The sequence below is a fragment of the Gymnogyps californianus genome, chromosome 11 (assembly GCF_018139145.2).
Source record: "Gymnogyps californianus isolate 813 chromosome 11, ASM1813914v2, whole genome shotgun sequence".
Taxonomy (NCBI): Eukaryota; Metazoa; Chordata; class Aves; order Accipitriformes; family Cathartidae; genus Gymnogyps; species Gymnogyps californianus.
In genome coordinates, this window is record NC_059481.1 from 1,968,407 (window position 1) to 1,982,793 (window position 14,387).

A 14,387-nucleotide genomic window follows, 5' to 3' on the forward strand; every position below is an offset into this window, starting at 1 on the left:
GATTCAGCCTCCGGTCTTCCTTGCTTTCACTCTCTGTCCTACTCTCTTTCTGTGGCTCAGCATTTTAATCCCTGTGTCTCAAACCTGTTCCTAGGCCATCTAACAAATCCTTTCTCCCTCCTCCTCTGTGAACTTAAAATTCACCTAGCCTGTGCATGCTAGCCAGAGTCTACCCACTTGAATAACAGCTAATCTAACTGCACCTGGCAGGGTCAGAATAGGGCTAGCCACTAATTCTTCCTCTTCTTAATCTTCAGATCAAACGTATCCATGAGACCCTGACCATAACACCTCCTTGCCTATGGCATCCTCAGCCCTACTAACAGAGGGCAGTCACTTTTGTTGACGCCTGAAAGTAACCTACTGTCTTTGTGGTGAAGTCCCTTCCTCACCTCTGAGCCACCCAGGCCCTTGCTCTTAGTTGTATGCAGTCACTCTTCAATTAGCTCTCCTGTTCTGTGGAGGTGCAAGCCTGCTGGTTCAACCAGAAGCTGAAGGCAGAAGTTTTGCCTGTCTATGTCCTAGAGGGAAAAGGATCATTGCACCAGCAGCCCCTTTGCTTTAGATAACAAAATGCCATTGTACAGATAGCAATATACTGAAGGCATGGAAAGAGGGAAGGAATTGATGCAGTTCCATGAGTTACCCTTCATCAGCTGAATCACGGTGACTGACCCTGTTTGCCCCTTACCATGTTACAAATTCACAGCATCACCTTAAACCCACCACCACCAGTTACTGCTACTGCAGTGGTAACCTGATCAGTTGCGACATTTCTGTCTGTGTCCTACATTACGCAATTCAACAACTGTGCAATTAATTTGATAGCTACCTGGGGAACCTGTTCGGAGCTCCTGAGCTTTGATCTGTGCTTTGGCGTTTGTTACGTAGTTTCACTCATAAGCACTAAAGTGAATAATCTGGATACTATTAGAGAAAGTGCTTACTAAACAAAAGCTGCACATTCTGGAACATTCACTCGGGATTTGAAACAAGATCTCGGAAAGGAAAAAGTGATTTTCTGAGTCACTTTTAGATACCAGTGACATTGATAATGTTGATCTAAGACGACAGTCAGAGACAACAAGAATCACCCACTTGCCCTACTATTATTCATCTGATCTTGCATCTATTTCCTCCTGAGGGTCTGTTTGAGTGAACGGATGGGTATGAATTACCAACAAACTGCCGTGATGACAAAGACACCGGACCTTTGGCCTCTCACATGGGTCACTGACAGCCCCAGCTTCCTCCAGACAGTGCGTAAACCACCCCTGGGTCACGTAAGGGTTGCAAAGCCCAGTCCTTACCTTCTCCTGGTACTGACGCCGTGAGGAGTCCAGAGACTGGATTAGGGCTGTGGCATGGCCGATGAACATGGCATAGCAGGTGGCACCGACAATCATGCTCAGCATAGTGAGCCACACATCTGACATGCCAACGGGCGCCTGCTGCCCATACCCAATGCAGAGCATGTGACTCATTGCCTTGAACAGCGCATAGGAATACTGCTTCCCCCAGGAGTCATTCTAAAGAGACAGATAGACAGACAAAGCTTTAGCAGTGGGACAAGACATTCTCTGAGATGAACACATTTCAGAAAGGGATACCTAACATTAGACCCAAAAGTCCATGTTTAAAGCACCTCTATAGGTTAAACAAGCAATTTAATTCTTTGATGGCTTGGAAGTGCTGGGCACACTCGATTTAACAAAAAAAGCCCAAATTTAGTCATCTGACATTAACTGACTTTGGCCAGGGTTTTTACAGGTTCCATGTACTCTTTCCAGCAAAACTTTCCAGAAAGGAAGCCAGACAGTCTGACACACTGGTAACCTGGGATAAACTGAGATGATGCATTGGGATATTTTCAAAATGACCCATGTGTGGGAGAAGGAACTGAAGCAAATGATTATTCCACTGGGAAATGGACTTTAACAGAGAACTGGTAAAAGAGAGCCTGAGCAAGGTTGCCAGCAGCAAGATCTTAGAGTGGGGAAAATTACTCCCCAGCAATTTAGGAAATGGTCAGGATCTCTGGTCATTACCCGAAGAGATGGGAAGGGCAGAAAATTAAGATGATAATGTCCAGACAGCAAGTTCCTCTCAGTGTAAAACAGGGCTTTTTTCAGGGAGCTGAGAAAACTACAAATGGTCTCATTTGAGAGATGCAATAAACCACCGTGAGAAGCCAGCTGAAGTCAACGGCTTCTTTCAGACACCCTGTGCTCTCCCACTGCAACTAACACAAGAAGGACCTCAGCAACTGGGAGAAAAACCAGCATAAGTTTTATGATTATTCTGATTAGCTTGAGTTCATGGAACAGCTCAAGGTACATTTACTATCCTGTGGGTATTATATGCTAGCAAGTCCTTGCCACAAAACCTTGTAAAGTAAATGCACTGTCATCACACATTGCTATTACAAGGTATGTGAAAAAATACCTCTGCTACAGTGACATTCATCACAGCACATAATCTGTACATTCATCAGTCTTCCTTCTGTTCCTAGGAAGGTGTTAACATTATGGATATAGCTGTGCAGATACACATACCATTGCAACTTAGAAGGTCATTGGACAGAAGGCCTGGTTTGTGGCTTGTCAAATAGACAAGCAATACTTTTGTGAACTCCATTCAGAGGGATGCAGCAGCCTCAGCACCAGTGACCAGTAATGCTGGGAGCCCTGGAGTTTACTGGACACCTCCTTGGAGGTATCTAATCGCAATCAGGTGGACGGCTGATGACCTCTCTGCAAACAGCTCTCTGAGTGTCACTAATGTTGATGGAAATTTTTCAGTAAGCTTACAAGTAGCGAACAGAAGCAAAGCATACTGTTGCTGTTTGTGAGCTGTGGCAAAGAGCTGGAACCTCTGGAGAGTGTTAATGCTTGGTTAGGAGATAAGCACATGGACAAAGACAGGTGATAGCGTTACCCTGGCCATATTCAGTTACATTATGCAAGACAGGCCTGATTCACGCTGCAACAAGAAGGGCAAAGCAACAGAAGTGACAGCAAAGCGGACACAGAAGCAGCAGCACATTCACAGCCCCAGAAGAGACTGATCCCTGCTGGTGCCAGCCTGTCTGGGCTCACCTCCCTAACAAAGCAGGAACCTGTTCACCTCCTGCACTGGAAAAAACTACCCTTGGGTCAACAGAGAGAGACAAGAGACAATGTGGCCATTGGTGTCTCTATTCCTGGCTATGCAGTTGGCTTGCCAGTATGTGAGGAGCCGCAGCCCGAAGGGGAGCCAGCTACAGGCGAAGGCAAAGAGCATTTGCACTCTGCTGCCTGTACAGGGCAGCAGGAAGGATCCAACCACAGGGGCTGCCTGAGGTGTAAGCACCAAAGGAGTGAATCTGCTTGCTCCTTTGCCTCGCCCATGTCTATGCTGTGGCTCCTACAGTCCTGGCCAAAGAAGTGGGGGGGCCCCATTTTTCCATCACCCAGGTTTTGTGTCATTTTGCAGACCCACTTCTGATCTGTGAAGGCATCAAGCATCTCACACACCTTACACAGGCACCCCTGCATGTTCACTGTTAACACTTCCAGGAGCCACAGTCCCTTTCCCTCAGCCCCGTAGTACTAGCAGTCATAAAGCCATGGCCTCTGCACTTACAGAACGGCAAATGCTGTAAACTCTATGGCTTTAGCCCATCTATTGTCCATGCTTCAGCAGGGAAGTCGTCATCCTGAGACAACAGGCAGGAGCAGTCACACTTGACCAACCTTTGCTTAAAATGGTGCATCACCTGCAAAGGTCGGCAGCACATTCACAGCTTTACTGGGGCAGAGCCAGTGGTGCAGGCGTCCTGTCCCATCCCTTCCTTGTTAAATGAATTCCTTGCCCATGCAGGCATTTCTCACTGGGCATTGCAGAAACGCTGCTGCCTTCTGAGTTCAGTGTGGCAGTAGTTTAACAGGGCAGCACATCTCCGCAACAGAATTGAGAGCAGGGAGAAAAGAAATGCTGAGCTGAAATTCCAAAGGGAATTTGGGGAGACAGGATAAGAATAGCTGAGCTGGAATTTGATGTAGCAGGAAACTGGCTGCCAAGGTCTTTAATGGCCACGAACGATCAGAGCCTAAGAGGAACATCTGGGCAGGTTCAAGCTTTAAAAGCCATTCTTCCAGCAACTTGCTGCTCAGGACTGCTGTTTACGAGGAAGCTTGCCAGTGTTTTGTAGGAATTAGTCATCCAAAACTGCAACATCCAACATCACTGAGCCTCCATAGCCTGCAGAAACACTTCTGGCTCCCTGGGAACTGTACACTTACAAGTCACAACCCCAATTCCCATCAGCAGCGTGGCTCCCTGTGAGGACAGCCTGCTTCGTGCCAGACTGAGGAGAGGGCTGAGTAATGACAGACTGAGGGGCGAGAGCTGGAGGAAAACACGGAGTGTTTAAAAAAAAATCCTGAGCAATGTAGTCTGCTGGGAGAAGAGATCAAGGACTGCTGAAAGAGAGGCACTTCCATGAAGGGGAAACCTTTTAGAGCAATTAGCTTTAGGACACAACCTCTGAGCTCTTTGAGCATGTGTAAAGAGCAATGGATCCTCATGGCACAGTCTATGTGATGACTCTGCTTATAGGTCTCAGTATATCTTTAGTTTTTAGGCCTGCTCTACACTCTTTTGTTTTCCAGAATAAGCAGGCAGGTCAAGAATGCAGTACTTTAAGCCAGACTAGTAGTAGTGGTTCCAAATGTACTGTGGACACAAGTTTACTAGCATCACGGTGCCTTATACTGATACAGCTGGTTTCCGTAAGAGCCATACCCCTATACTCAATATACCACTATGCCAGTCCCCACGGTGGGAGGGTTGTACTCCTTCAAATATATTGCAGTGGCTAAAATGGCCCATTAGGGTAGGTAAATGAGGCCTTAAACTGCAGAAAGAAATGACTCCTCGTTAACCAAATCTCAAAGCAAGCTAAAATGGAGCTACAGATCTGTGCTTGAACATAGTCAAGAGGGATGTTATCTCAGACACATGCCAGGCACTAAGAGCATTTGCAAAAGGGAGTTAAAATTACTTTGAAGCAGTTTCTCAGACTAGCTTGTTTTTCGCATCCACACTGGCAGTACTATAAGGGTTTCTCTGGGATTAGTGTCTGGACTGCAATGTCTCTGCTCAGATCCACCCTTGAATACTTATAGACACGTTCCTGGAACTCATCAAAGGCAGTATTGGGTTCTGCAGTACCTTACAGAAGCACCTAAAGAAACAGTATGGTGTCTTATAGGATGTTCTGGGTCTGATGCACATGCAAGTGTACCCGGTTCAACCCTCAATGGAGAAGACTAGAGAGAGAGAAGTAAAGACACAGAGAAGTGCTGGCAAATTCTTGGGGTAGGGGCACAGTCTACGGGCACAATGTTATGCCGGACTTACACCACTAACATTTCACAGTATTAAGGAGCTGTCTGTAGTGAGAGGGCATATTTCAATCGTGTGAACTCCAACATTTGTCTCAGCAGTGATCTTATCTGGCCACAGAGTTGTTACTCGGGGTATGCTACTGCACACCACTTACGCCAAGCTGCAAAATAAGGCCTCTGAACATCACTGCCCTCGCCTGGACAACACTGTAACTGCTGCGCCGGGAAAACAAACCTTCAGATCCAGTTTAAAGGAAAGGAATAGTGGGACAAGAAATGGAGATGATAGGTCAAAGTTCACATCAGACAGAACCTGCCTGTTCTGGGCTTATTTCCAAGGAGAGCTTTGCATGGCCTTCACCTAACAGAAGAGATTTTCGCAGGACTCTGAGTGCACCATTCTTAATTGCCCCAGTCAGCCTTGCCTGGGACCTCCACCCATGCACCCATTGTTCCTGGAGCTTCATTTCAGCGCAGGCCTGGGCACCCGGACCTTGCCTGAGCTAGCTGTACCTGTGCCCAGCCCTGGGCCCTGAACATATGCTTTAGCCTTGTTTCCAGCCTTGCCTCTGGCCCCATCTCTTGCTGCTCCTAACCGGACTGCCTGGGTAGACCCTGGACATGACTGGAATGTCACCCTGCCTTCACTGGAATGGTCCATGGACCCTGTTATCACCACTTCTGCTCTGCCCACCCTGTTTCGGACTGGTAGGACTGTGCCCTAGTTGGCGAGGGCACTGCCTGTGCAGGGGTCACCCTTGGCTCCTGGCTCATATTCCATCGTGGAGCAGCCCTACTCTTGCTGCTCCCTGACAGATTTTATAAAACATGATAATCTGCTACACAGCTTCATATGCCTGCTGAGTGAGGGTAGGAGGGATCTGCTGGACCAGAGGCTTGGGGGGGAGTTAGGAATCACCCAGGAGATCTATGCAGGATTGCTCTGTCTTCCACAACACATGCTGCATCCATTTCTCTTCTTCCTTTCTATCAGCAACACAACAAGAACGTGTTGGGGAGTGGGGAGGGGGCGTTTAAGCTCAAAAGGAAAGCTACTCTCCTTCTTTTGGTAGAAGGGAAGACGATTAGTATTTCCTATGCAAGGTCGCTGCATTTGACATGGGGATATTTGCCTTCTCTGCAGGGTTTATCAGTTCAGCACAATACCCAAGGGAGCGAGCCACGTGTTTCCAGCAGCTTTCAGGTCTCAGCAGAGCTCAGATTTCTCTGATGAGGAGCTGCCAGGCAAGAGTCTTGGGGAGATGCTACTGCCCGCACACATGCCGCTCTGCAGCTGACTCACTAGTGTTTCTCTTTTTAATAAAGTGCCCTGTAGGGAAGCTAATGCTGAAGCCCCTGAGATTGGGACTGAGCAATTAATACTGAAAACATCCTTCCCTGCCATTTCAGAGCCAGTTCAGAAAGAAGTCATACAGAGACTCACTCCTTCTACAAGTGCTAAAGATGAAACATGGTGCATGTAGAAAACACCAAGATGAATTGGACCCAAGGATTTATTGAGCCCCTGATATGATTTTGGCAAGACCAGACCCTTCACATATCCCCTGGAAGAGAATCAAACCATTAGGAAGTAGGTGGGAGGTGATGAATCTTCTTTCCCTGCTGCATCAGAATCAGAGCTGGTTTTATGGACTGCCAAGTGGCTAGGTGGGAAACTCCAGAGCGGTGGAAGAGCAGCACCAGCATACTCAAGGAGAAAGCCTCCAAAGCATTTGGCACCTCACTTTCAGTTCCCCTTGGCTGTAGCAGCTTCAGAAGATTCCTTTTTTTCCTGCAGTGGTTCCATCCCAGCTTTTTGGCTCCTGTGTCTAATCAGGGCAGTTGTGCACCAAGTATATTTATCTCCTCAAAGCTGTGACCAGGTCAGTACAGAATGTCCCAAAATCCAACCTACTGACTCTCTGTCACAGACAGATGCCATCCTGGCCACCCACCTCCCAACCCTGTCCATCACAGCTCTCAAACAGAGCCATTCTGGAAACTACCATCAAGATCTTGGCACCAAAGTCTGAGAACAGCCCAGACCACCGATTTCTTGTGGCCTCTCCTATTACTTCACTATAGACTATACATAACTTGTTGCACTAATCATGCCATCCACTTCCATCACTGGTCCCAATGACACATCTGGAAATCTTCTCAGGAGATTAGAGGACAGAATCTTATTGTGAGAAGAAACTATCTGATTCCAGAAGAACTAATTATTCTCTTTGGTAAATGTTCTAAAACCAAGCTATTTTGAGGCTGGCATATTCCTGTACAGCTTCTGGAGTGGAAGCCACCTGAACTATAGGTGGGGCATATAACCATCTCTCCAGTTCTTCATCCCACTTTCCTGAGGCTCCATTTCTGAGACAGTCACTGAGATAATAATTTTTTTTTCACTTTTATTAAGTGGAAAAAGTGAAGGTGATTTAGCTGCAGAGCAGAAGCAGAAAAAAATCACACAAGGCAGGTTTAATTCCCAGCTTCACAGGTTCTCAAGGCTGGGAAGACAAGTACTGCAGCATGAGTCCTTGCCTGCTAAAGCTCTGCTCTGGATAGAAACTTTCTACCCTGCCCCTCCTGGAGACTCTGCTGAGCCCCCCTGCCTGTGGGATGCATCCTTTCCCCCTCTCCTTAGTCTTGCTGCTAAGAAAGGTGCCTAGGCTAAATCTTTTCTTCCTCTGTCCTGTCTCCTGCCACCTTTCAAGACCCTATCCCTTCACTACAGAGTTACCGTGATGGTCATTTACAGGCTCTGATCATAGTCTGACCCAGGCAACTATTTCTCGATTATTTAAATTTAGCTTTGTTTCCCTCCCCCTCCTCATCAGGCTCTGATCCCAATATGTTTGCAGATCTTTGTTCCACTGGGTTACACAAGTGGTTTTCTGGCTTTACAGCCTCTGACTGAAAAGTGTCCAGGAGCCAATTTGCATTAGCTTGTGCCATGCATTTGTGCAACCTAATCAGTACAACCCCAGGTCTCTCAGACTGTTTTAGATACCCACCATTACAGTATTTACTTATCCTCAGAAGCATCTGGGGAGGGAGAACTCTCTGAGCCTCCCATCTGACTTGCCTGGGATCACACAGAACAGAGTTGGGAACTGAACCAGGTGTCCTACTTTCAGTCAGTGCTCTAGCCACTGGATTATTCTTCCTCTCACCACGTGTGTCTGCCATTGCTAGTTATTGCCTTCTGTGAAGGTTTTCCATGCACCAGTTACCAGCAGACCTGGTTATTTTGACTCTTCCGGTCACTTTGCAGCTTGTGTTGCAGCTCTTGTTCGCTGGCCTTTGAGCCAAGTGTGCTACTCACAGTTGTAACTCTGCAACCCTAGCTTTTACCTCTTCCCCCAGGGCTGGATGGGAAAAGCAAAGAGAAGTTGTTGCCATCAGACAGCAGCCTCCACCCAAATGTTAGGATAAAGGAAACATGGTTCAAATCTGCTGCTCTGAAGCTGTCCTGCAAGGGCACCATGGCCAAGTCACTTCATCGGATGGGGATGATTTCTGTCTGCACCTCTGAGCTCTCCAGGATGAGGAGCTGTATGCCCTTTTGAACCTCAATAGTACAAGCATAATGGGGCCCTGATCTTTCATTGCTCCTGCCATATAAATAATAAAAAGGCAGCATGGGGGAAGATAAGGCAGCTGCTGCATGGGTTGTTCTTCTGCTGTAGATAAATAAAGGGTTCTGGTCTCCAGAACTGTCAGTCTGGCACCTTTCAACAGCACGAAGTGAATGATTATTGCAGAAGGAAGAAATGAATAAATAAACACCAAACAGATGACTTTTTCATGGATGCTCACTCTTCTCAGGCATGGGCAGCATGTGCCCACAGCTCTGCATGTGGGAGGCATGGGAAGTTGGCAGTTCTTTTATACATTTTACATTTGTTCTGTTCTGCCCGAGTGCCTGATTTTTATTTTTTTTTTAAGAAGAAATTGGCTGGGGGAATCTGGAGGTTAAGGGCTGCAATAAGAGGCAATTTTTTAAGCTTTGTCAGTTTTTGCTGCTTAATCAACTGGACATTGTCCCTTTGAATAAAAGATCCTGAATTCTCAGCAAAATGGTTGAAAGATACCATGAACTCCCCGTGCATTTACCATATGGTACAAATCTCCCTCACAGCAAACAGTAGAGTGAACAGCACAGCTTGGGACGTTATTGGGAAGTCTGGCTACTGATCCCGTGACGGGAGGCCGAACTGTGCCTTGGCAGAGTCTGTTTCAGCCCACTCTAATGGGATATTGTGCAGCTCCCCAGGGAGAAGGGTGGGTGATCACACCGACTCTTCAAGTGGACATGGAGCAGAAGGCTTAACAGTTTCCTTGGGACCAGTAATGGGAATTACGGATCAGACCCAGCTATGGCTCTAGGACCCCCTCTGTCTCCTTCCTTTGGCTCAGTATGCCCAGATCCCAGCAGAAAACCGTTTCCATTCTTGCTCTTTGCTGTTTCCTGCCAGGAGGGGGAGCCTGGCCCCTGCCTTCTGCTGCAGGCAGCCCGCAGCAGGCTCTGCTGGGGCTGGTTCCTGCTCTGCAGCCCTGAGACTGTCACGTTGCAGAGACTGCCTCCAAGGAGCCTCCATGCCCACAGTGCCGTGGCTTTACAAGTGCCTGCTGGACAGTGGAGGAAGGCCCTAAAAGGAGGTGGGGGGAAATGGGAAGCTGGGGGATGCCATCTTAGTGCTGGGAGGTCGATGCTGAAATGGTGACGCTGTGACCGAGGGCCTGGGTTTAGGGCCGTGAGGCAGCAAGCAAGGCAGGCACTTACCACCATGCGGTTGAGGGACACCCAACAATCGTCGGGGAAGTCCTGCAGCATAGGCACAAGGAACTGGAGGCAGCCATCCCAATGACACAGCAGCAGCATCATCCCAATCAGGTTCACAATCCGCACCACTGCACTGGCCAGATCGTAGGTCATGTGGAAGATCTGCAGGGGCCAACAGGGAGCAGATTAGATGGCAGCTCCCCAAACAACCAACCCAACATAATTAGATGCAGTATCAGGGTCAAAAACCTTGCTAAAGTAACAGAAAAGGCTGCATCAGCTCAGCTCAGGTCAGTCACAGTATGCAAGCAGAACCAGCTGAAAAACAGATGAAAAACCAAAATACAAAATCGTAATCATTCACCCCTCTTGCCCTTTGATTTTGCCTTCTAATTTACATTAAAAGCTCCATAACTCATTTATAAAATAAGTTGGTTGCAAATATTTCTGGAACATCAGCCACTCCTCAGAAATAAACTCTATCATTACATCTTTTCAACTGCAATGCCCTTCTTTGATTCCTGCTCTTGCTGAATATATGCTACACACTGACCTATGGTGGAAGCTGTTTTTGTACTGGATGTCAGATGCAGTCTCTGCAAGTATCAAATGCAAGAACGAATGGCCTCAAACTCAGCAGAGACTTCTAGAAGAGGATATGATTCAACTATTTTCTTGTATTTCTTGTATTCTGCTGCTGTATCACTGCCAGTCTTATGTGAAGGTGGGTAAGGAAAAGAGAAACATGGCAGAGCTGTATAGCAGTTCTTAGCAAGGAAGCCCAGAAAACTGTTAACAGGCAACAGCAACCACACCTCTGCAGTCAGTTCTCTAATGCAAAGGGAGTTTATGGCCGTGTTGTCCATAGTACTAGTCATAAGCAGGACACACTGAGAAATCCAGGTGCCCTATTATCAAACCTGCATATGCAGCCAAGAATTACTTGATGGACACTATTTTTTTCCTACAGGTAGTGTGCTGTGGAGACATCGGGGGTGCTTGGTTCTTTTATGCCCAGCTTTGTGATGACAGTTAGACACACAGGGCATGCCAGTGGCTGCTATCCTGACTACATATCTGCCCAGGTTTGTTTTTCCCTACCTTACAACATGCCACAGTGAGAAGAGATGGGCTCTGGAGAGCGTGGCTGGCCCTGTGTGGCTCAGCACAGAGCCCACCTTCTGGCCTCTTTTGCCATTAACACAGCTCATGAAGAGAGGAGACCTTCAAACTGTCACTGGGCAATGGTTTGGATCCAGTAAGGACCATACACTTAGTCCTCACAGCATGCTGGCTTCCAGCTAAAGAAGCCTACTGCATCCCCCTGAAAACAGAAACTCCGAACACATCTGGCATCCTCTCCCACACTCTGCTGTGTCACCACGGCAATTTGTGACAGAGCCAGGATGGATGGAGGCCTGACAGCCATGCCCTACCCCTGCCAACATGTCCTGCCCTAGAGCCTCATCTGGAGAAATGTTAATCGCTGCTCCCCACACATGGTCTTGCTGCTTCTGGTAGAGGAGGAATGAAACATTTGGACAGCTGTGTGTGAATGAAGCGGCGAGACTCACTGCTGTCAGCTGCAGTAGCTGGGCCTTCTAAGGAGGCCTCCCAATGGTTTGAAGGCACATACAGCCTGGCTGTTTTGCAGCCCAGCCCGCAATCTGGTGACACAATGTCCTAGTTGGATTTAATGGAAGGGAACAAAAAGCAGAGGAATGCGAGGAGCAAAGAAGACTACTGTGAATCAGATGAGGCTGCATGTCCCAGCTCTATTCCTGCATTTCCACCCTGACCTGTAGGATGGTACTCCTTTCCAGGGTATATTTCAATCAGATCTGTCCTAATCTGGTTACATCAGCTTGCACCTTCCCATAGAGCTTGTTTACCCCACCCTGCAGCCCCTCCTGCCCTCTCAGTCCTGGACTCCCCAACAACCCTGCCGTAGCCCCTCCACTCCGGCCCACAGCCTTTCTGCTATGTCACCTGCAGAGTCCCCCTCCGCAGCTCTGCTCTTGTACCTCGGCCCTGCCGTGCTGCTCCAGCCCTGCGTGGTCACACTTTCTGTTTTCTGACCTGCCACCACACCTCTCGTTACAGTGTGACTCCCAGTGCTGTTGTAAAACTGACCTCCAAGTGAGCCATGCAGAGCACACAGTGACACCCATCCAAGCTCACCATTTCCTTAGGGATGTAGCAGGATTAACTGTCCGTTCTTCAGATGTAAAATAAACCTGTAAACACAACTTTCTTATGGGGCACCAGGCAGTGGGCCAAAAGGCACAGCGACCCTGATACAGGCTTATATAAGATGGCAAAGTAATTTTCAGTTTGCCGTGTTATTAATAAAAATTGAAAGTGCAGTCACTGAAACTGCAGGGAGAAGCACACCTAGTGCTTCCTGAGTGCTGAACACCTCCAGAGCACTGCTTGGGCTCCACTGAGCCTCAGTGTAGGAAGATGGGCATGCAGCGGGTGACCCAGCCACCTGGGAATCACCTCCGGAGGGGCAGGCAATTACCGAGGGAGATGACTGTCAGGGAAGTATCTGAAGCAGGGGATAGGCCGTAGGCATGCTATGTGACTATATGGCTAAGTCCATATAACTCCTTGCTGCTCTGACAGAGATAGTCCTGCTCCTCCCAACCACCCATGGCAGTATGTACCTGCCGTCTTTGCCTATACCAGGGATCGGCCTCCTCTGATCCCATAGTGAGTCAGTTCAAGCAGCTAAAAAGGCAGAAAACTTTTGTTATAAAAGAAAGGAATCATGGTTTGTCAGTTTAGCTGCCTAAATTGGCTCATCGCTCTGTTGTCAGAACTAGCTGTTCAATTTGAATGCCTGTTTCCACACCAGATATTAACACTTCCCCACCTAATTAGGATGCCACGAGGTCAGACGCATTGAGAGATGCCGACATGCTCAATCCAGAGCAGAAGGGAGCCACAGAAGAATGCTGGAAACCAGAAGGATGAATGATTTGGATAACTGCTTCTAAACTCCATTATTTCTGCTGCATCCAAGATGCAGCTAGAGTCCACGGTGTCACCTAGTGTGAGAAAGGCCATTCTAGCGATATTTCTGGGCTGAAAAGAAGAAAATATCCAAAATCCAGCATGAAAGGCTGTTCTAGGAAATCCAGCTCTCGATGCTGACTCAATAGGTCAGTATGAAAGCTGAGCACATAGTTCATAAAGAATAATTCCTACTGGTTTCATCTTTTTTTTTTCCATTGCAGAAATGATCATTCTCATTTAGATAACCTAAAGCGAATCCAGCCTATTTGAGTGACAGCCATGGGCTATGCTTTTAATGAAGCCAGAGCAGCAGTTTGCAGAAGGATCTCTGAATGGACCTTTTGTATCGCCAGGGTTTTGCGGTGCTAATGACTTTTCCTCTCCCACCTATGTGTGTTTTTCAAAGAGCTCCAGCCCTCCTGCAACCCAGGGAACTCCAGCCAGGGACAGGGAGAAACCCTGTCAGATTTAGGAAGTGCCTTTAATATATAAAAAGCAGAGAGTGAAGAGCCTGAGGGAATGGATGGTTTAGGGGAAAGGTGAATGGATATGGAGCTTCTTATATGATGACTGGGATCTATTCTAGTCAGGCTAGGGCAGAAAGCCTTTATTCTTTGGTGCACCTCCGAAAAACAGGAATAAATGAGTGTATTCGCTTCTGCCGTTAGGCCCCGCTGCCTCCTCTCATGCACTAATAACTCACACATTTGCTGGCAGCTGAGAAATGGCAGCTCTGTGCAGAGTGTGTGTATGTCTTGGCTCACAGGTCTTCCTTCACCGCTGGGTCATCACACATCATGTAACCCACCCATAAGTGTAGGACCCAGTGTTGAAGCACAAAGGGGCGTAGAGTCCTGCCTCTGTATTAACACTGGAGCTCAGTGGCCTTTCGGGATTGCCCTCTAAAGCCCAGCACTGACTAGAGGGAAGGATCACAACTGAGCTGACATAAACTTCCCACTCAGTTAGAGACAATATCTGCTTTACGCAAGGGTGGATTCAGCTCACCTACTTTGGACCTTGAGATCAAGACTATAGCATTAGAGTCAGTGGATGGAAACACACACCCAGAGGGTGACACATCTGGTTTGTGGCACTCATTTACCTGAGAAGGAGATGCACTGCGTCTTAGAAATTCCTGTTTCTCTCTGCTGCCCATAAAGTAAGCCTAGATAATGAACTCCAACTGT

At 47.7% G+C, this 14,387-nt stretch overlaps 1 protein-coding gene across 3 annotated transcripts in view; it reads right to left on the bottom strand.

Moving 5' to 3' along the window:
* Window positions 1–14,387, bottom strand: part of HCN4 (hyperpolarization activated cyclic nucleotide gated potassium channel 4) — a 104,349-nt gene that overhangs the window by 31,025 nt on the left and 58,937 nt on the right. For all 3 annotated transcript variants that reach the window (XM_050903455.1, XM_050903454.1, XM_050903452.1), the window contains exons 3-4: window positions 10,177–10,338; window positions 1,311–1,529 (exon numbers count right to left, since the gene is read on the bottom strand). In XM_050903455.1, the coding sequence (XP_050759412.1) occupies window positions 1,311–1,529; window positions 10,177–10,338 (381 nt within the window). The remainder of the gene's footprint in view (window positions 1–1,310; window positions 1,530–10,176; window positions 10,339–14,387) is intronic.